The sequence below is a fragment of the Myxine glutinosa genome, chromosome 5 (assembly GCF_964187855.1).
Source record: "Myxine glutinosa chromosome 5, kmMyxGlut1.1, whole genome shotgun sequence".
Lineage (NCBI taxonomy): Eukaryota > Metazoa > Chordata > Myxini > Myxiniformes > Myxinidae > Myxine > Myxine glutinosa.
This window is the reverse complement of record NC_136265.1, coordinates 45,979,894-46,003,828: the sequence shown is the minus strand read 5'-3', so window position 1 is coordinate 46,003,828 and position 23,935 is coordinate 45,979,894. Positions and strand designations below refer to the sequence as shown.

The 23,935-nt window shown below is 45.8% G+C and overlaps 1 protein-coding gene across 1 annotated transcript in view; it reads left to right on the top strand.

Moving 5' to 3' along the window:
• The window catches only part of LOC144891944 (protein sidekick-2-like), a 206,098-nt gene extending 183,882 nt beyond the window's left edge, over positions 1-22,216 (top strand). Inside the window, exons 11-13 of the mRNA XM_078777056.1 lie at positions 20,048-20,252; positions 20,851-21,085; positions 22,058-22,216. Coding sequence (XP_078633182.1) covers positions 20,048-20,252; positions 20,851-21,085; positions 22,058-22,216 — 599 coding nt within the window. The remainder of the gene's footprint in view (positions 1-20,047; positions 20,253-20,850; positions 21,086-22,057) is intronic.
• The last annotated feature ends 1,719 nt before the right edge of the window (positions 22,217-23,935 follow it).

Genomic DNA, 23,935 nt, shown 5'->3' with positions numbered 1-23,935 from the left:
CATATCCGAGAAGACTCAAAGCTCTAATCGCTGTCAAAGGCGCTTCTACGAAGTATTGACTCAGGGGGTTGAAAACTCATGTAAATTATCTATCATTATCATTGGTATGTCCCACGATGCAGCTGATTCTGAGGGCCTTTCACTCACTCACCGCAGGAAGGCAGGTGGTCTTTCTGTCTTTTACCAACTCCTCTCCAGCCTTGCTCCCCCAGCTCTCTCTGGGCTCTGTCCCCCAAATATTCCTACAGGTCGCACAAGATCTGCCAGCAACCCTCTTCTGCTGAAATTGCCAAAATCAAGACTCTCTGCTCACCTTCACTCTTTCATTTTTACTGGGTAAACCAGTAGAATAGTAATTTAGCTAAGTGTGGTCAGTGGTGCCTTTTCTCCTGGAAGTGCTTGACCTTACAGGAAGGGAATATAGTAAGTTTGAGGAGTGGCAGGTATGTAGCATATGAGAAGGCAGAGAGAAGTGACAAAAGTTGTTTTGCCCGTAACACCGACTCCCATCCGAGTGGAGCAGTGCCAAAGCTTTTAGTGGAGAAATTCAATTCAATTCATGGTTTTATTATCAATTCATCACAACCAGAAGCTGAATTGTGAATGATTTACAATAGAAAATGAAAATCAAGACTGAAAAAATAAATTGCAATGACTGGAATAACATCTACAAAGAAATAAAATTAATTTAAAAGAACTACGTTAAAAAAAAAAAATTACAAGTACATATGCAGCATGCATAACATGACTAAGGATTGATATAATAATTACAATAATAGGTTACAATAATAATAATTATAAATCAAGATATAATAAGATGCAAGTATGAAACATGAAATGCATAAACCAATATAAAGTTATGTCAATACAAAAAAGCCTAAGGAAAAATATGAAAGGCAATATAAAATATTGCATTTTAAAATATCAAAATAATAAAATACTCGTCATTCATAGTAATCAATTGCCTTTTGTCCGATGTCTTTTGCCTCGTACCCCTGGCTTACTCGGAGCGTTACATGACGGGTGACGTCCTTTGGTAATCTCATGAGGTCTCTCTGGTCCTGTATGGTCCATACTTTCAATCCCACTCCCTCTCTCCCTATCCAGAGGTTTACGACCTCGATATGGGTCATTTCCCCGGAGCGAAAGTGGACCTGGTTTTCGTATTGTTCGTCATTTCCCAGTTTGTCATAATAGCAAGTACAGTGGAGGGTCTCCTTCCACCCGTGGGTGTCCCAGCCATGAGTGTTTACCCAGGTCTTTAACTCGAGAGTGGCCCAGTGTGTCTGGGTGGTGGCTAACACCTGGTTGGCCGTGTATCTCCACCAGTATACCACCGGATCTTTTTCCATCAATAGGGGTAGGACTAGGTCTCGCTGGGTGTGTGGAATATCAAGAAACATTCCTTCCGTGGTACATCGTACAGTGCATCCCATCTGGCATAACAAATCTCTCCATAAAAGGTTACATGGGGAGTTTTCCACTAACTTCAAAGCATGCCTCATGGATAGGGGTCCGCATTGTACTGCTAACTCCTGACTCAGGGGTATCTTCTCTACTCTCCCGGACACCCCCACCACTGAGATGTTTTCTTTTGAGATGGGGACCCTCCCTGAATTTGATCCCTTTAGAGTCGAGCGAGTCGCCCCCGTATCTACTAGAAATTTACAGCGTTTCCCGTCTATGACTAGTGAGGTGGTGGGGTCAGTGATGGGGTTATCGGTAAGGGCGGGGAAAAGGTGGGATGTCTCGCTCGCATCATGTCACGATTGAGTTCTAAGGTTATCCCATCTGTCGAACCGACCTGGGTTGTGCCGGTCCCCATACGGAGGTTGTTGGCCACCCCGTCGGCTGTCATTCCTATGCCCTTTGAGGTAGGGACACTCCCTTTTCCAATGCCCTTCCACCCCACAATTTAAACAGCCATTTGATGGTCTAGGCCCTAGGGGCAGTCACATTACTTTTTCTTTATCCGGCATATCGGTCTTTGTTTTGGGGTCTCGGTTGCCCCGAGATGTTGGATGTTGGCCAAATACTGTAACTTGGAGGTCTGAGTTAATATGAAGAAGGCAGAGATTCAGACGTTGGTGGTGGAATATTTAGTGGGACAGAGAAAATGGGAAGAGGTAGCATTGGATTGGTTACCAGAGGAAAAATGAAATATGGAGCTCCGGAAAATGGAGATGCAACTGCAGAGCCAGGAAAGATTAAAAGAGTTGGAATTGGAAGCAGAAAAGGAAAGAGGAGAGGAAAGAGCAGAGGAAAGAAGAGCAGAAAAGGAACGAGAACTTGAGGAAAGAAGAGCAGAGGGTAGAGCAAAGGAAAGGAAAGCTGAAAGGGACTTAAAGGAACGGGACATGGAGTATCAGAGGGAAATTAAACTCAAGGAGCTTGAATTACTGGGAGGACGGAGAGAAATCTTATCCTTGCCGGCTAGTTCGACAACAAGTCAGAACTCTTGGGATATTGGTAGGCATGTAAGAATGGTTCCACCCTTTAATGAAAAGGAGGTAGGCAAGTTCTTTTTACACTTTTAAAAGGTGGCTCAGATGTTAAAATGGCCTGTGGAGTCATGGATTATGTTGGTGCAAAGTGTTCTGGTGGGTAAAGCTCAAGATATCTATTCTGCTTTACCAATTGACCAATGTGCAGATTATGAGACAGTTAAGAAAGCCATTCTCAAAGCCTATGAATTGGTCCCTGAAGCTTACCGACAAAAAATTAGGAATGCCAGGAAGTGGGAGAGTGAGACCCATGTGGAGTTTGCCAGAGAAAAGGAAACTATGTTTGATAGGTGGTGTGACTCGAAAGAGATTGGGGAAGACTTTAACCGTTTACGACAATTGATGTTGGTGGAAGAATTTAAACTGTGTCCACGCGGACATTAAAGTTCATTTGGATGAGAGAAAAATAGCTGAGTTGTATGAGGCAGCAACAGTGGCAGATGACTATGCCTTGACACACAGGATGGGGTTTCACAAACCTAATTTCCCACCTAGAGGTAGCCAGGGGAGTTGCATTAAATCAGGTTTGGAGAGCAAATTTTCATGGGGGCGACCCAGAGAGGAGTATTGAGCAAAATCAGGTACCTCAAATTTAGTGATCAAAAGACTGACTGTCCAAGGCAGACCTACCTTCCAGGGGGCCCGAGGCAGACCACAGGATTCTCCTCTGGGCCTACTTGCACTTTTTGCAAGAAACCTGGGCATTTGATGTCCCAATGTTACGCCCTGAAAAGGAGAAATCAGGATCAGAGTCAGCTTATTTCAGCTCTGAATGCGTTGGCCAGTGTGAGAAATCGTCCTTGGAGGACAGTGACTTGTGAAGGTCCCTGTGCCACACTTACTGCATCAGAGAACGACCTTGTCCAAGAGGGTTACAAACCTTTCATTTCCGAGGGATTTGTGTCACTGGATGGGGACTTAACTAACCAGAGACCGGTTAGGGTATTGAGGGACACGGGAGCACATCAATCTTTGATGCTCGAGGGTATTTTGCCATTGTCTAAAAAAACTGCAACTGGGATTAGTGTCCTCTTACAGAGGGTTGGTGGCTTAGTTAAAGCTCCTCTTCATGTGATCCATTTAAAGTCTGAGTTGGTGTCAGGGCTGGTCACCGTAGATTTACAAGCCACTCTTCCTGTGGACGTAATTTATTTTATTATCGGGAACGATTTGGCAGGTGGTCAAGTTTCAGGTAATCCGATGTTGGTTGAAAAGCCTAATATGGAAAATAACACAGCACAGTTAGAGCAGGAGATTCCGGGAATCATGTGCAGTGACTCGTGCTATGGGTAGGAAGCACTCTGAAGAGAATGAGAAGGAAGGTGATGTGGATTTGAGTTCATAGAGATATTGGAGGAAAGGTTTGGGAGACACGGTAGTACAGGGAGTGACACCACGGAACCTAATGTTTAGGTTTCATCTGGATTAAAGGATAAAATGGAGTGTCCTTCGGAGACATCTGGGAACGAGGCTGAACAAACGGTGCTTGTCCGAAAGAGACTTGTTGAAAAGCAACACAGAGATTCTGAACTCCAGAGTTTGATTGGTAAAGCCATTACAGAGGAAGAGGCTATGAAGGTACCTGTTGGTAACTTCATGAAAGGGGAAATACTTTTGAGAAAATGGAGACCACCGGTGGTACCAGCCAATGACGAGTGGAAAGTCCATTACCAAATTGTGGTGCCACAACCATACTGGAAGGAGATATTGAGTTTGGCACATGATACACCTTTGGCAAGGCACCTTGGAGTGAACAAGACGTATGAAAGAATTCTGGCACTTTTTTTTCTGGCCAGGATTGTGACGTGATGTAGTGAAATTCTGTAAATCTTGTCATTCTTGTCAGCTGGTGGGCAAACCTAATCATAAAACCCCTTCAGCACCTTTAAAACCGATTCCAGCTTTTGAAGAACCATTCAGCCGGGTCATTATTGACTGTGTAGGTCCTTTACCTAAAACTAAGGCTGGACATCAGTATATGCTGACCATCATGTGCGCTTCCACTAGGTTCCCAGAAGCGATGCCTGTTAGGAAAATTACTGCGACAGTTATTGTGAAGGCCTTGATTAAATTTTTCACCCTGGTTTGCATACCTTAGGTCATCCAGTCTGATCAGGGTTCCAACTTCATGTCAAAGCTTTTTCAGCAAGTTGTACACCTGTTGGGAGTGAAGCAAGTGAGGTCAAGTACTTACCATCCCAAGAGCCACGGCCCACGGGGCCTTGGAATGGTTTTACCAGACATTAAAGAATATGATCAGAACGTACTGCTTTGAATGTGACAAGGATTGGGACGAGGGAATACCCTTATTGTTGTTTGCTATGAGGGAGTCTGTTCAGGAGTCGTTGGGATTCAGTCCTTTTGAACTCATATTTGGACACGCAGTTCGAGGACCGTTGAAACTGGGGAAGGAACAGTGGATACAGGAGGAGTCGCAGTCAACTGTGTCAGAGTATGTGACAACTGTTAGGCACAGATTGGCTAAGGCCTGTGAAGTAGCGAGACGAAACTTGAAAGTAGCACAGGACAAAATGAAAGTGAGACATGACAAGACTTCTCAGATAAGAAATTTCAGTCCTGAGGACCGAGTGCTCGTGTTGCTTCCAGTTAGGTCAGCCACTACAGGCTTGGTATTTTGGTTCCGATGCCATCGAAATGAGGGTCAATGAAACAGATTATGTGGTGACAACTCCCGACCGGCGAAAAATGCGGCAGCTGTGTCACGTGAACCGACTTAATAAATATTATTAGGGGAAGCCTGTGGAGAAAGTGGCTCCTGTCTCACCTGTCGTACCTGTAGTCGGTGTGCAAGAGAATCCAGAGTTTGAGGCCAGTGTGAAGTTCAATAGCATTGATGACCAGGCTTGCCCCAGATTGACGAACACTGAAGTGTTAAGGAACCTCAACCAGAAATTAGGTCATTTGACGAGGGAACAACAAGGACAATTATCCAACCTAATTTCTGAGTTTGCACATTTGTTCACAGGTGTACCTGGTCGTACCGATGTGGTATCTCATCATATTGATGTGGGGGAGGCCACTCCCGTGAAATAACACCCCTACCGGATGAACCCTGTTAAGATGAAATATCTCCAGCAGGAGGTTCATCCAGATTGAATTAACCTTGAGGATTCCTTTGCGTTTCCTGGTGTTGGCTTAGCGGTTAGGGTGCCGGCTTGGGATCTTAGGATCCTGGGTTCGAATCCCAGTCGATCGCTGAATTAACGCCAGGGGGGTTGACTCAGCCTGTCATCCTTCCGAGGTCGGCAAATTGAGTACCAACTTGCTGGGATGAATGATCACGGTGTGTACCCCGATTTAGAATAGGTACACCGTATCCCTGCGCATCGTAAGAGCGTGACCAAGGGTTGGCGTCAGGAAGGGCATCCGGCCATAAAATCATTGCCTCAAACAGGGCACCATGATTGTCATGGGGCCCGCAAGGCTAACCCCCGCTCCAGCGGGGAAAAATGGCCTTAAAACGATCATTCATTCCTTTGCGTTGTTTGAGAATTTTTGTTGCTTATGGGATTTGATCAGCCATAGTTTTGATTTGTCGTTGTTGGGGGTGAGTATTACATTTGGTTGTTAAAGATACTTTTTGTATGGAAAGAAAGTTTTCACCGTGTTCAAACTTTCTTGCTTGAAGGTGGGGAGTGTTACGGATCCATCACTTCCGCCTTTGTTGTTATTATATACTTGTAGGGTTTTTAGTTTCAGGTAATATTGATGCTAAGATTTTTGTATGAAATGGAGATGACTTTAATAGAAGGGAAATAAATATTTGTGAAGGAAAAAGGAAAACACGGCAAAGGAACCGGAAGAGAAGTAGGAGGAGCTGGGCAGAGATCGAGACGGCTATGAGAGAGATACAGCCGTAAAGTTGCATCGAGGCTGCGAGCGGACTTTTTTGATATTGGTCGTGAAGGAGTTGAGGCTTCCAGGGAAAGGGATTGCCCACGACATCGTTATATATTGCGATTGCAATTCAACCTGCGTCTCAGGTTTTATCACCAAGCGTGAGTTATCGTTGGAGGGAGCAAGCGCCCCCATTACAGGCCTATACACCATTTTGTCCTCGGAGAAGAAGAGGCTGTCCGCTTGGTGCATCTTGTTTTGTGGTTGGGATTTCCATATCGTCCTCATCATGATGATTGCCGTTGGTTTACATATCGGCTCAATTCCCATTTCGACCTCTCACCTCATAACTCCTCGTTCGCCGTCGTGCCGATACCTGCCTGTTCTCATCATTCTGCATGGCTTCAACCAGCGTGGAGATCCATGCACGGACTTGGGGAATGTTACATTCCACTCACATTTAGCATGTCGTGAGTTTATTGCTTTGAGAGCATTGGGGAATGATGGTACCATCATATGTATTGCTCATTTGATGCAAGTGACATTTTCATTGTACTTTCTTTAATAGTGTTATTATTGTGTATGTGAGAGGTCTTAATACAATTACTTGTTTTGTTCTACAATTGCATTGGTGTGGTTTTACCATGGTTTATTAGAACACGCAAAATAACATCTTTCAGCTGTGTTCCCACTCCAGACTCTGCGGTGCACCGTAACCGGGGTTTGGGGAGGTAATACGTAGCAATATATATATATATATATGTATCTTTTCATATATATATATATATATATATATATATATATATATATATATATATATATATATATTGTTGCGAATATGGAATTTGGCCTCCATATCCGCTTGTAAATATCCCCCTATTTCTCCAATACTCCCCAACTTTCCCCAATCCCCCATTCCCTAGTCCCATTGCATGTAAATAACACTCAGTAGAGCCGACCTTCCCCTTATTCCCCCATTAAATGTCGTGCCCAGGTCCACCGCACCACACGTAGACAACTTTCGGACATCTTGCTAGTTATTCTTAGTCTATGTCAGTTAAGGCCTCGTTTCCATTAATTAATGACTCTTCGTTGCACCAGAATGTGATTATATGGCATCAGTAGTGAGTTTAGGACCTTTCCCATACCTCCTTCCATCTTCTTCCCCAACAATTACAACAACAACAGAGGAGATGGCGGCGGCGCGGGGGAGGATGCGTCCTCACACCGGCTCGGCGCTCCACGGGGTTACCAGAGGGGCTGGCTGTCAGCTCCTCGTCAAGGGCGGAGCCTGGTAACCCCCCCGCACCCAATCAGAAGGGCGGACCGATTCCATCTGGGGCGGAGCTAACGAGCCGAGGGCGTGTCACTCCCCGCCGGATATACGTGGCGACTTAGCGGACGTGACGGGAGATGCGCCCCCAGCTGGAGAAAGAGGTACCTGCGAGCGCTGAGTCAGATGCGCCCCGCCTGAGAAAGAACGTTGCCTGCGATCGCTGAGAGAGAAAGACCCGCCTGAAAAAGAACGTTACCTCCGAGCGCTGTGACCTCCCCGCATCTTTGGACCGGACTGTACCCTGCTTTGAGCCAAGAGTGCACCTTGAGCCATCGATACCCGCTTTCCTGCCATCAACCCCCGTGTGAGTCAGCCTTGTCCCGTTTACCTGTCGTCTGTCCGGGGTTAAGATAAGCCTGTGTCTAAGTGCCCATCTTTTCTGTGCTTTACCTCTAGCCCCTGTAATCTAACCTTTTCCGTACGAATATAATTGAGAATCGAAACATTGGTGTCTGTCATTATAATCCAGCCGTGTGTCTTCTTTTTCCTTATTGATCCAGCGTAGCGCGGCTCCGTCAACGTTCGAGTACAATCGGGTAATTTGTGCGGACACGACGGCCATTCCGCTCGGCCCACCTTAACATCAAAGTCGTGTCTGTAACAATTGGTGTCGAGGAGTGAGATTCGGACCCGGGACTAAATTAGTTAGGCCCAAATTTTGGGAGGGAAAATCGAGCCGGAGCGCGTACGGCGCTCGACAAAATCGATCCGGAGCGCGGTCCCGCGGTTACTGCGCTCGCCGAAATTATAACGAAAAAAAAAAAAAATTGGATTTGTTTTACGAAACTCGAATTTTGCAAGTCGCGCTATGGCGGATCAAGACGGCTGGGGTCCGGTAGGGGAGAGTGAATCAGGGTCGGTCCAGGACCAAATTGAGGGACGCGAGGAGAGCGAAGCAGTGAGGGCGGCAGGGTCGCAAAATAGCGTTGTCACGCACGAGGTGGCCACGGCATCCACGCCCGCGGCAGCGCCCCTGGTGGATTCGAACCTTTTCCTCCTGCAAATGAGGGCCCTTATGGAACAAATGGTGGGAATGAGGGCTGATAGTGAGCGGTTGGGAAACCAAATGGGGGTAATGGAGAACCGGATGGATGCTCAGAGTGAGCAATTGGGGGTAATGGGAAACCAAATGGGGGTAATGAGGGACGAAGCGAGGGGTACCGGTGAGGGGTTAGACAATAATTTTAAGGAGTTAGACAAGAAATTTGGGAAGTTAGACAATAATTTTGAGGGGTTAGACAACGGGATAAAAGAGGTGAGAAATGGGTTAACGGGGGTAGAAAACAGAATGGCCGCTCAAGAGAATCAAATGGAAGGGATGCAAAAAGGGTTAGAGGGGTTAGAAAACACCATGGAAGGCAAATTGAGGGACATGAGGGACCAAGCGGAAAGGGAAGTTAACCAAATGGGGCAGCAGATAGAGGGGGTCAGAATGGGGGTAGAAACGAAATTGGATGCTCACAGGGAGGAAATGGAGCAGATGAGGGTGGCATCTGGGCAGGAGATGCAAGTGATGGGAGAGGAGATCAGAGGAGGAGTGAGTGAGGAGGTCGGAGGAGTGCGCGAGGAGGTGAGGCACTGTAAGGAGCACATGGAGAAGGAGGTGAGAAAGGGGACTGTAAAGTTACAGGGGGGCATAGAGGTCCTGACGCAGGAGGTGGAACAGCTGACGGAGGGACAAAAAGAACTAACGGAGCAGGTTCAAAGGAACACTGCGGTATTAGGAGGGTTAAAAGTGACACAGAAAGAACTAAAAGACGACTTGATAGCGACGAAGAGGGAATGTCAGATGGTACGTGAGGGACTGACAACGAGGTTGGACGAGGTGGTAGAGGTAATGGAGACGAAGGACCGGCAGGTGAGGACGCACATGGAAACGGTCAAGGTAGCCTTGGAGGACGAGCTTGAGGAGACGTACCGGGGAATAAAAGAGGTGAAGCACAAATTAGAAGAAGTGGAAGAAGGGATGAGCGAAATTAAGAAGCGACGGAGAGGGGATAAGAAAGAGATAAAAGAGGGGATAAAAGAATTGGTCCAAAGTCTGTGTTTGGATCGTGATGATGTGCTCATTAACCGGATGAGGGATTCGCAGGTGATGGAGGAGAAGCGAAGAGGAAGAGGACCCGGTGTAAGTGGTGACCAATATGGTCGTGCGTATGATGCGCCAGGGGATTTAATAAGCTTGGGGGTCGAGATAGACCCGGGTGTTCGTGAGAGGCCGTTGGTGAAGTGTGCGACAGGTCTGGTGTGCGAAAAAGGAGGTGTGCGAGAAAGTCCGACTCTGGGGTGTGTGAGGAAAAAGTGTGTGCCAAGGAGTGAGGGTGCTGGCGAGAGTGAGTCGGTCGTAGCGTGTGTGTGAGGGAGCACATGGAAGCGCGGTGTGGTGAGTGTTACAGAGGGTGTGACGGGAGAGTGTGTGCAGGAGTGTGCGCGAGAAAGGTGTGTGACGGACAGGTGCATGAGGAAAGAGTGCGCTGTCAGAAGTAAGGAAGAGTGTCCACCTGTGGTGAGTGTTACAGAGGGTGTAACGGGAGAGTGTGCGCGAGAAAGGTGTGTGACGGACAGGTGCATGAGGAAAGAGTGCGCTGTCAAGAGTAAGGGTGAGTGCGCTGTCAGGAATGGAGGTGAAAGTAGTGAGAGTGACATGGAGCGTGAGTTAGTTGTGACAGGTGAGCGAGGATGCACACCTGGAATGGTAGAGCGTGAGTGGGAATGCACGCTGGAGTTGGTGGTGAGGCACGTGGTTGGGTGTGCGAATGAGGGCACACCTGTGATTGTCACAGAGGAGGTGACCGAGGAGGGGGCGCGAAGAAGTGTGTTGGTGAGGTGTGCTACCAACGAATGTGTGCCAAAATGTTCGGTGGTCAGGTGTGTGACCAAGGCTGTGAGTGGAATGAGTGTACCTGGGTGTGTAAGGAAAGGTACGGGGAGCATGGAAACGGCTGGATGTGTGAGCAAGGAACGGGCTGCGGGGTGTAAGCGTCCAGGTGAAGCATCGACGTTAGACGGGGTAGAGTTTAGAACGACTTATAGCCGAGTCGGGCCCTCGGTGCGTGCTGGGCCTCGCTTTGAACGGCCGCGTCCGTGCTCCACTAGGCGGAGCGGGCAGCCCGATAGAAAGGGTCGTCATGGCGACCACTTTTTGGTGAGGCATTCCGGCAGGCCGAGATCGAGCCATGGGATGGCTCCGTGCCGAGATGGTGCGTGGGATCTCGGCCCGGGTAAACCTCCTTCCCTGCACCGAATGCGGGATGTATCCAGCCGCTGGCACAAAACAACCAGCATTCATTGTTTGGCTTTACGAAGCCGGGCTTTGGACAGGAATTGGCGCACCGAGAGGTATTAGTGAGTCGACTGGGTGATGAGGTTAGTGTTTTGGACCCCAAATTAGAGAAAAACAAAAATTTGATGATTGGCAAAGGATTGGCAGTAGTGATTGGCAGATGATGGGGAGTGATTGGCAAATTTTTAATTTGTTGAAATTTGATGTGCAAAATTGGTAGTGAGAGACCCCCGATGTGGTGGGATGGCAAATCCACCATCCCTCACAGGTGGGGGCAAAGGAGCACTAGATTATGGGGTGTATGGTAGTGAAAACTAGCCCGGGTGGGTTAGGTCATATTGATAGGGATCTAGAGAAGATGACATTAGGTGACGTTAAGTTTAGTTAGTGACTGATACCTGTAGTGGGGACGCAGGTAGTTTAGTGTGGATGATAATGACGTGGGAGCGCAATAGTTTAAAGGGACGACTGGGAAGCGCAAGTTTCAGAAGGGAGTAGTTAGCTGAGATGATGCCGTGTTTGTGAGAATTGAACAGGTGTGATTGCACAGGTGTGCAACTGGACAGGTGTGTGGAGCAGTGTATGAGTAGTGAGTGTGTGGATCAGCGCGAATGCGCTTGGGGAGAGAAGGGTGCAGGTGGCACCAGGTGTGAGAGCACAGGTGTGCAGGTACAGGTGTGTGGAGAGAGTTGGAGTAAGTGGTACGGAGTGGTGTGCATGGTGCGAAGGTGTGGATGGGGGAAGAGTGGACCCCTTTCACGAGTACCCGGGGCGGGTAGTGTAAGTGTTAGGTAGAGGGTACAGGTAAATTGTGGTTGGATATTGGCATCTGTGGTGCGGTTGCAGAATGGTGTTGTGGATGGGTGCATTAGTGTTGTGGAAATGGCTGGGCGTGTAGCCTGTTAGTGTGTGTAGTTGGTTGGGCACTCCACCACTGTGAGGATGTCGGCCAGGTGAGGCCGCAGGTGGGCTCTGGGAGCCGATAGTTGTGAGTGGGTGCCTGAGGATCCCGGGTGTGGATCGGGCAGCCCAGTGCCAGAGAGGGCACCGAGTGGGGAGAGAGCCAGAGGGCCTTCCCCAGGTAGTTAGGTTAGGGTGAGGAGCAGGTAAGCTCGGAGGCAACTGCAGTGGTGGAGGTGTGCAGGTGGGTAGACCCACTGGGAGAGGTACACGCCACAGCCCAGAAATTGTGCGAGGGCACCGGGAGATGAATCGGGGGAGTGAGACCCCAAATTGAAAAGCACCACAGTTTGGCCAATGGGAATTGGTTTTTAGAACCCATAGTGTAAGAGGGCCAATGGTTTGGCCGGAGAAAGACCCCGGGTAGTGTAAAGTTGTTAAAGTCATTTAGGAAATAGTTAGGATTGATGAACCTGTCGCACCATACGCAGCCACTTACCTGTGGTGATGATGATGACTCCACACCTGTGTTTTCTTTGTTTTGTTGCAGGAGATGAATCGCTGTGTGGATTTGTGAGACGCATCACGACGTGGATGAGACATTGGGGTGATTCCATCTCTCCCTCCCTAGGAGGGACTGATGATGAATTGGTAATGGCAAATTATGATGTTGAGTTGGAGATGGCAAATTTTGATGAGAGTTGAAAATGGCAAATTTGATTGGTTAGGAGGGAGAGAAGACGAATTTGGTATATGGGAGGAACGGGGAAGACAGTAGGGATGTTTGTTGATTTGTAAAGTAGATGTTTATGGGTAGTGTTGTGTTGTGTGGATACAGTAAGGGGTAAGGGAGGGGCCATGTAGGTTACCTGGTGGGGGGGGGGGGCGTACGATAGGAACGTACCTGTCTCACCTGGTTCCCATGTGCCCCCAGTGTGCATTACCTTATATTGCGTGCACTTTTGCGCCCTTACCACCTTACTCACTTGTTTCTTCTTTTGTCTCCCACCTCCGAGGATCTGGCTTTGGGGTGGAGAGAGAGGTGCTGGCTACGCAGTTGTGGGCCTGCACTTTCGCTGTTCGCTGCCTGGATCGGTACACCATATGGACCGCAATGTTTGTGGCCACCCACAATGGACCGCAGTTCGTTTGCGGCCAAGCACCACCCGTTGATGGACCTATGGGTCAACGTGGCACCTATGCCATAAAGGTGAACCACTGTTAATTAACACCACTGAAGGCCACACGAAGAGCAAGAGACACCTGCAGGGTTAGGGGTTGTCGAATTTATTTTTATTCCAATGAACAATGGTGACTGCACCGATTGGTGGTGGGGTGGTGCTTTTGATGCTCGGGAAGGGTGCTCTGCACGTTATTAAAGGCCGTCGGCCACAGAGCACTCGTGGGTTGGTGTATCGATGTTGGCAAGCGCGCTCTCTCTATGCATAACATCTGCATGTGTTCCTCCAAAAACAGGTCCTGGATCGTAGTGTAAATAGCAGCGTAGTCTTGTAAATAATGCTCCCTACCGGCTGTATGTTTAGTTTGAGAATTCTTTCCGGATTCGGTTATCCTGTGGGTGTGTTTCTGTGAGGAGAAGGGTGCAACGTCGCAGGGGGACATATTTACTCATTTGTGAATATCTGTAAAACTGTCGCACTCAGGGTAGAGTTAATAGTAGAGGGAACTACATTGCGTGCCACACTAAAGTAGGTAAAAATTTATCGGGTCGGGACGCCCCGAGGGTAGAGAAGGGTGCAATGTTGCGAATATGGAATTTGGCCTCCATATCCGCTTGTAAATATCCCCCTATTTCTCCAATGCTCCCCAACTTTCCCCAATCCCCCATTCCCTAGTCCCATTGCATGTAAATAACACTCAGTAGAGCCGACCTTCCCCTTATTCCCCCATTAAATGTCGTGCCCAGGTCCACCGCACCACACGTAGACAACTTTCGGACATCTTGCTAGTTATTCTTAGTCTATGTCAGTTAAGGCCTCGTTTCCATTAATTATGACTCTTCGTTGCACCAGAATGTGATTATATGGCATCAGTAGTGAGTTTAGGACCTTTCCCATACCTCCTTCCATCTTCTTCCCCAACAATTACAACAACAACAGAGGAGATGGCGGCGGCGCGGGGGAGGATGCGTCCTCACACCGGCTCGGCGCTCCACGGGGTTACCAGAGGGGCTGGCTGTCAGCTCCTCGTCAAGGGCGGAGCCTGGTAACCCCCCCGCACCCAATCAGAAGGGCGGACCGATTCCATCTGGGGCGGAGCTAACGAGCCGAGGGCGTGTCACTCCCCGCCGGATATACGTGGCGACTTAGCGGACGTGACGGGAGATGCGCCCCCAGCTGGAGAAAGAGGTACCTGCGAGCGCTGAGTCAGATGCGCCCCGCCTGAGAAAGAACGTTGCCTGCGATCGCTGAGAGAGAAAGACCCGCCTGAAAAAGAACGTTACCTCCGAGCGCTGTGACCTCCCCGCATCTTTGGACCGGACTGTACCCTGCTTTGAGCCAAGAGTGCACCTTGAGCCATCGATACCCGCTTTCCTGCCATCAACCCCCGTGTGAGTCAGCCTTGTCCCGTTTACCTGTCGTCTGTCCGGGGTTAAGATAAGCCTGTGTCTAAGTGCCCATCTTTTCTGTGCTTTACCTCTAGCCCCTGTAATCTAACCTTTTCCGTACGAATATAATTGAGAATCGAAACATTGGTGTCTGTCATTATAATCCAGCCGTGTGTCTTCTTTTTCCTTATTGATCCAGCGTAGCGCGGCTCCGTCAACGTTCGAGTACAATCGGGTAATTTGTGCGGACACGACGGCCATTCCGCTCGGCCCACCTTAACATCAAAGTCGTGTCTGTAACAATATATATATATATATATATATATATATATATATATATATATATATATATAGATAGATATATATATATATATATATATATATATATATATATGTATATATATATAAATATATATATATATATATGTATCTTTATATATATATATATATATATAGTGTATATATACAGGGTGATTCACATACGACGTACTATTTTGTTTTTGAATAACTCTGTGTTGCGTGAACCGATTTACTTGTAATTTGCAGCACTTATAGACAAATGTTCCCCATTTATTATGTGAAAAATTCATTTAAAAATAATTGATACAAATTTACTTATTGGTCTCGATATGGCGGCCGTCATTTTTGATGAACGGAAACAGCCTGACCTCTTGCCATGACATGACATGTCGATTAAATTGCTCTTAAACGTTGATAATTATGGAACCGGTCTTAGACTCAGCTTTAGACTTTTTAGCAGCATAATGTGAAGAAAAAATCAGCAAGAATGGCAAGTTACAACAGTCAGGAGCGTGCAAAAGCTGCAACCTGGTATGAGGCCACAAAAAGCTTAATCGAAGTGAAACGACGTCTTCGAACAGAGTTTGGTCAAAGCTGGGTGCTGCCAAGCAATGTCCAAAGTGTACACGACTCGACCAAGAGACTTGCTGGAACTCAAGCACCGCATCAGGAATGCCTTCTGGGAGATCACTGATGAAATGCGGCAGAAAACCATGCTCAAATACAAGCAGAGACTGTTCCGAGTGATCGAAAATGACGGCCGCCATATCGAGACCCATAACTAAATTTGTATCAATTATTTTTTAATGAAATTTTCACATAATAAATGGGGAACATTTGTCTATAAGTGCTGCAAATTACAAGTAAATCGGTTCACGCAACACAGTTATTCAAAAACAAAATAGTACGTCGTATGTGAATCACCCTGTATGTGTATGTATGTATATATATATATATATATATATATGTATCTTTTTATTTATATTTATATATATATATATATGACTCCATGGTAAGATCTCCAACCTTTAATTGAACAAACAATGACTCAACGTTTCGATTAACAACATGTGACAAAGCCACACGCCTCCGTTAATCTTCCTCAAGAGTGATAAAATCATCTTAACATCCCCTTATATGCAAAGTGGGCGGGGTATATGCAAAGTGGGGTGTGCAAAGCTGGACAGCCAATGAAACCGTATCACACCGCTCTCGTGAACGGAGACGTTACTGACCAAATTCAAAAATCAAGCGCATATTAACGGTTCAAAATAATCCTGTAAGTTCCTTACAAGATTATTAAATCCAGCATTGCTTACAGGATTATTACAGCATTGCTCACCACCTCCACATCCAGAATCCACAGCACCAAACAAACATGGTGGAACACTCAAACACCCACCTTTATACCCTTCACCACTCACCAACAAAACACACCAGATCATTCACACACACACATACACACCCATACACACACATACATACAGAACACCAACCAAACAACCACCTACACTTACATCATACACCACTCAACACACAAAAACACACACTCATGCAAAAATTAATTCATGCAAAAACACACACACTCACCCACTCACTCATATACACAAAATAAGAAGTAATAATGCTAACAAAAAAAAAAAAAACCACACACACACAACCAACCTACACCGTTCGACGTGTCTCCATGAACTTCCTCCATATCCAAAATGAGCCTTTCAAGGCAACCTGGGCCACCTTGTCACACATCCTCCTTCTTTCTGTCCCACACACTCCCAGCCTAGCAAGAAATGCAGAAAAAGAAATTGCCAATATACCCTCTACACCCCACTTCAAATATATATCTTATATTTGAATATATATATTATATATATATATTCGGACCCTTCTATTCGCAGGTTCCGCCTATTCACGGGTGATAAAATGTGAAATATTTCTCTATTCGCGGAAAAGTGTCCCACAAATTCACGGTTTTTCGAGGGCGCAAAAAAAATTCACGAGAGTAGATAATTTGAATATAATATATTTAATAATACATATGAAAACAATAAATAAACAGAAAGGAAAAGTGATAGTAAACAATAAAAGTATCCCAACATGCGAGTTTAATCACTCACACTGAAATCACACTGAAAGAAGAAGAGGTATTAAATTATAAATGAAAAGTTTGGATGCATTATGCATCCCAGCTGATGACCCAGTCTGTTTTGTCCACAAATGCAAGATGTGGCTGCCTCCATAGAATACACTGGGAAATTCACCAATTAATGGTGTGTTTATTCACAGTTGGATAAAAGTTTAAAATAATAATAATAATAATGATCATAAACAACATCCATATTTTGTCTGACATGCTCTTTGCAGGCTTATTAGGCCTCAAGATCCCTTTTCTGCTCCGGAAATTTTCGGCCGAGTGGATTCGGGCCAACTCGGGGCAAATCATTTTCCTATTACCAATTTCCTCGAGCTGAGTCGAGCAGTTGTTAAGTGGGGACAGCAGTGGAATTGATAGTTGTCATTCTTCATGAATATGAGCCACAGCCGAGGTTATTGTTTTGAAACCTATAAAAGACCTCCATTTGCATCTCTCTCTCTCTCTCTCCCTCTCTCTCTCTCTCTCTCTCTCTCTCTCTCGCTCTCGCTCTCGCTCTCGCTCTCTCTCGCTCTCTCTCTTCCTCTCTCTCAGGCATCATGCATAAATCTTTAAACACTCATCCCAACTCTTTCTTGCTCATATCTGTGGTGATTTCAATTATCACCATACAAATTGAATGGGTGTTAATAATAGTTGTTTGGTAGTACCAAACCGTGGTTTGGTAGTTTGGTAGTAATAACAGGTTTGGTAGTAATAGGTTTGGTAGTAATAACAGTAAACAGGTTTGGTAGTAATAATAGTAGTACCGTGTTGGTACCTTTCTCATCAGCCATGACACTTCAGCAAAGGAATTCTGTTGACCCCATAGGACTGATTCAATCTGTGAACTTTCCAACCCGGATTAATCCCAATGGCAAATCGTCCCTTCTGGATTTGATTATTACTAACTTTTCTGCATGCTCTTCCTCTGTTCCAATTGCTTGGTCTGATCATATGTTTGTGATGGTCAACATCTCTCCAACTATACTCAGAGATCAGCCTCAGCACCGGAGAATCTGACAGTTCACTCAGTCAGATTGGCAAGGACTGCAAGCAGCCATTGCACTTCAGGATTGGTCTCCTTTATCTACTGCCCCTGATATTTACTCAGTCTGGGAATTCTTTCACAGAAACCTGATCTCCATTATGTACAGATTCATCCCATCTCATTTTCAGTTATCATACCCATCCTCCCGCCATTGATTCTCTGAATCCGGCGGTGAGACAGTTGCTTTGAAACAACTTGCATCCTCCTCCTGGAAAGCAAATCTGACTGAAGGTAACCTCAGATCATTCCACAAAGCCCGCAACAAGTGTGTGTCTACTCTCAGGAGAGCCAGAAAACACCATCTGGTCATCCTCAATATTAGTATTTCAAACTTGTCTCCCTCCTATAAAACCTGCATGGTGGTGCCTTGTTAAGTCTGTCTCTGGTGTATGCTCACCTTACATTCCTCCATCACTTCAAATGGCACCACATCCGACTCCGCTTGTGAAAAGGCTGAATGCCTCAATTCCATGTTTTCTGAAAGGACAGTCTGGCAAACTCTCCCATCGACTTTCTAAACAATCCATGACTAGTCACATGTCACTAGAATTTTGTGCCATACTATCAGCCATGATATTTATTAGGCAAGCCAAACCTCTATGTTGGCCGACAAGGCTTGTCCCTGTCTAGCATCCTTCCCTGGCACACCTGAACTCTTATCCAACTTCAAGGCCTTCGTCCTCAGCTTGATGGAGTACTGCTCTCCGCTCTGGGGTGGCGCCCCTGCCTCATACATTGCTGCATATACAGAGCTTGAAGCCATGGAAACCAAGACCTTCACAATACATAATTGGTATCTCTCAGGATGAACCTGAGTTTATGGGACAATCACTTTGACATCGCAGACAGATCGGTGGTCTCCCTGTCTTCTACCGCCTCCTTTCTGGTCTTGCATCCTCTGCCCGTTGCTTGCTCTCCCACATTACCCCACAAAATGTCTGCCAACAAGCCCCTTCTAGTGAAACTTCCAAAATCCAGAACCACTGCTAACTTCTTCTCATTTGTTCCTCATTTCTCCTGCCCACTGAATCCACTTCCATATTCTCTTCAATCTCATTCTTCCCAACAAGTTTTCAAGACAGATGTTCACCACCACCTTGGATCATCCAAAATCATGATCTTTTCTACCCCGGTTAACTCTCCCCAAACCCACTTCTTTCCAACTTTCCTGTTTTCCTTCCTGAGCATCTTGTCCACCACAAATGTTCTCCCATAGTCCTCATTCTTCTTCACATCCCTTATCTTCGATGTCTCCCTCTATTTTGCCCCTCAACCCTGCTGCTGTGCGTCCCATCCCCCTTTCTGATGTTCATTTTGTTATATTGTGTACTTATCCGTTCTATGTTCTCGCTCCTCCATGAGCCTTCACTCTGTATAAAAATGATAATTAAATTTAAAAAAATATTGCTGCTTATTTTATGTTTCAAGGGAAAAAATAATCTTTCACCATGATATAATTCTTTAAAAACAAGTAATTATTCATACAAATGCATTGAGAAACAGTATGAAGGCAGTGTTTTCTCCCTGATGTCAGGAAAAAAGGGTGAGGTTATGTCCGATAAAAGAAAAGCATCTCTGGGACAAGCCAAATCTGGTAGAGACACATCCCCAGGCCAAGCCTGACATATTTTTTTTGACAGTGAAAAACAATCAGGTTAGATTGTTATACGATACACTGGAACGTAAACCAGAGGGAACCTCACTGGAAAGTAAACCAGAGGGAACCTCACTGGAACGTAAACCAGAGGGAACCTCACTGGAACGTAAACCAGAGGGAACCTCACTGGAACGTAAACCAGAGGGAACCTCACTGGAACGTAAACCAGAGGGAACCTCACTGGAACGTAAACCAGAGCGAACCTCACTGGAACATAAACCAGAGGGAACCTCACTGGAACGTAAACCAGAGGGAACCTCACTGGAACGTAAACCAGAGGGAACCTCACTGGAACGTAAACCAGAGGGAACCTCACTGGAACGTAAACCAGAGGGAACCTCACTGGAACGTAAACCAGAGGGAACCTCACTGGAACGTAAACCAGAGGGAATCTGATATAGGTGCATGTACACACACACATACACCACAATCTCTTCTTTCTTTTCTCTGACCCCAAGCACGACCAGATCCACCTGGTAAACCATCGGTACCTCGGGCAGGGGTGGCTGCAAGAAGTGTCACCCTGACATGGACGCCGGGCAGTGACCACTCGGCTCCTTTGCGCTACTACATAGTGCAAGCAAGAGTTCTTCCCGGAGAACCACGTTGGGAGGCTGTCGCGCCCTCGCTTCCTCCTGGTCTCACTTCGTACACCTTGGATAGGTAGATAACAAGACAATCACAAATGATGCACCATTGCACTCATGCTTACACACTGCTCCAGAATTGTACATTTCAGAGAAATAAATCACAGGCCCATGTATGCATACACACATACTTCCTTTTTACAATCTATCTCTTTCATCAGTCCTACAAAATAAACTGGTTTTATGATTGTATGAGAGCCTGGTGTTGGGCTAGCGGCTAGGGTGCCAGCTTAGGATCCTAGGATCCTGGGTTCGAATCCCGGTCGATCGCTGAATTAACACCAGGGGGGTTGACTCAGCCTGTCATCCTTCCGAGGTCGGCAAATTGAGTACCAGTTCACTGGTAATTCCCTGTTTGTCGTAAAAAGGGTTGGCGGCAGGAAGGGCATCCGGCCGTAAAACATTGCTTCAAAAAGGGGGCCAAAAAACAACAACAACCACGGTCCCCAAAAAAGGCCAACCCCCGCTTGCGGGGAAAAATGGCCTCTAAAGGTGTTTTTTTTTTTGGTTTTTTTTATGATTGTATGAGAAATTTTCTGTCACAGGTTGGTAGTTCAATAGAATTCCACACTGCTAAGAAACCAGTTGGCTTGTGCCAAGTTTCTCTGGTGCAGATTGGCAGGTGAATGGAATTTCCCCATTGATGGAGTTCCACAACAAGAGATACGTGAAGAAGTTGAATCGGCTTTTCGAAGTCCAAAGAAAGGAAACGCAACAGGTCGAACTGGACTCTTCGTCAAAATGACGGAGAATGTAGGAATCGAATTGATGGCAAAGTTGTGTAGAAAAGTCTGGGAAGGAGTCATCCCTGAAGATTGGGCAAACGGCACTGTTCTACCATTGTTCAAGGTGAAGACCCTTTATTATGTTCATCGTACGGAGGAGTTAAAACAATTGAGCAGGCATTGGAAGTTTTTATAAAGGTGGTTGAAAGACTTCTAAGAAAAGTTATAAATATAGACAACAATCAGTTTGGTTTAATTCCAGGAAGATCCATAACAGAAGCCATTTTTATTTTGACGCAATGCCAAGTGACTATCTCGGTGAATATAATCAATGTCATTATCTCAGTGAAACAAACTCATGCGTCTCCATCGATCTTCAAAGAAGTATCAACAACCCTTCAAGCTCTTGAAACTATTATTTAGATGTTTCCTTGGAATGTTTGACATTCTTTCTGCTGTGAAATTTCCTTTGGCTGTAGTTACTCGACATGGCTGTGATTACTGTCGTAATCTTGTTTTGCATTCAGGGTGATGTTTGCGTCAGACGGACGTTAAGCTGGCTATCTTGTCTGCGAGCAGTAGTTGATGTACGAGGGCCGTACCAAAAGTCATGAGCACATTTATTGTACAGCAAAGCAAAGGTACATGAAAGAAAACCGATGTTGCGAATCGTAACTGGAGATGCCACGTTACTTTTCCACAAAATATCCGGAACGATCCATGAATTTCTGCCAGCGATGCACGAGCTGAAAAATCCCACCGCGGTAGAAATCCGTTCCAACACTTCGAAACCAGCTACGCACATCTATCTGAACTGCGTCATCGTTTTTGTAGTGCTGGCCTCTCATGTGATCTTTCAAGGTCATGGAGTGATTCCATTCCATACTTTTCTGCTTGGTTTATGGAGCAAAATGGTGGAAACAACTTTCTTCCTCGGTCACCACACGGAACAGGAAGTGTTTTCCCTCGGCAGGAAGTCGTTGCCCTCGGCAGGAAGTCGTTGCCCTCAGCAGGAAGTCGTTGCCCTCGGCCGGATGTCGTTGAAGCAACTGTGATTACACATCCATGCGTGTGTTTTTCTGCTTTTTTCGTAAAGAAATGGGGAGCCCAACGGGAACAAACCTTCCTATATCCCAAGATCACCATTATCTCCGACGTCAAGTTGTGCTGCGATCTCCCTTTCCGTCACCCTTCGGTCGTCACTGATGAGCGCATCATCTTTGTGCTCGGTGCGTTCAGTCGTGGTGCTTGCTAAGGCGCTCACACATTAAAGATCGTACAGTATATGTTGTGAAAAGGAAGCGACTTATCACCTGCACCCTGAACAAATTTCAAATTCCCACTCTGACCTGCAGGGGGCACTTGATGCGGCACAGCCATGCTCCCAGAAATGATGCAAACCCGCAGCCACGTGGTGCACACAAAATGATGATGCAAGCAGTATGATCATTGTATGACCAAATTTGAACCTTCTTCATTCCTTGCACAACAGGTAGAATAAATTGTGCAATCCAAAGTGAATTTTTTTCACAATGAGAACATTGAACGTAATTACTTTTGGAGTAATAATTATTTTGATGATGATGTCGGTGATACTATATCTATGCACTTTGTTATCAACTCCCCCACCCTGATATAGGCTTAAACCTTTTACATCATACCGATTCCGCATCTCCTCAACAAACGACGTAGGGATGAGTCCGTGGAGTGAGCCATCCACCATCGTCACCACCCTGCAGGCAGGTATATGGACATCCATCCAGTGCACCCTTTGCCCGCACCAGCAAAGGATCACACAACTTACTACTTTTACTCCTCTTCCCTCATCTCTTTATTACCTACACCACCGAAGGTGGACAGAGGTTATGGTTTCACCCCTGTCTGTCTGTCTTTCGTTGAGAAGAATATCTCAAAAAGTTATGCACAGCTTGAGACAAAATTTGGTGGACAGGTTGGATGTGTGACAAGGACGAATGGATTCTATTTTGGTGAAGATCCGGATACTAGAATTTTACACGTAATTCTTCACCATTGAGAGATAGGCCCAAACCGATGTAGGTAATCTCAAAATCACGATATCTCAAAAATTGTGGACGCATTCGGATGAAAGTTGGTGGACATTTTGAGTATGTGATAAGGACGAATTGATTCGATTTTGGTGAATATATGGATCTGGATTCGATAATATTTTAAGTGATTCTTCACCATTGAGAGATAGGACCAAAACCGATATATACCACGAAATCTCAAAAATTGTGGACGGATCCGGATGAAAATTGGTGGACAGTTTGGGTGTGTGATAAGGACGAATTGATTCGATTTTGGTGAATATATGGATCTGTATTCGATAATATTTTAAGTGATTCTTCACCATTGAGAGATAGGACCAAAACCGATATATACCACGAAATCTCAAAAATTGTGGACGGATCCGGATGAAAATTGGTGGACAGTTTGGGTGTGTGATAAGGACGAATTGATTCGATTTTGGTGAATATATGGATCTGGATTCGATAATATTTTAAGTGATTCGTCACCAGTGAGAGATAGGACCAAAACCGATATATAGCACGATATCTCAAAAATTGTGGACGGATTCAGATGAAAGTTGGACATTTTGAGTATGTGATAAGGACGAATTGTTTCGATTTTGATGACGATCTGTATCCAGATTCGATAATATTTTAAGTGATGCTTCACCATTGAGAGATAGGACCAAACCCGATATATACCACGAAATCTCAAAAATTGTGGACAGTTTGGGTGTGTGATAAGGACGAATTGATTCGATTTTGGTGAATATATGGATCTGGATTCGATAATATTTTAAGTGATGCTTCACCATTGAGAGATAGGACCAAAACCGATATATAGCATGAAATCTCAAACAATTGTGGATGGATTCAGCTGAAAGTTGGTGGACAGTTTGGGTGTGTGATAAGGACGAATTGATTCGATTTTGGTGATAATCCGG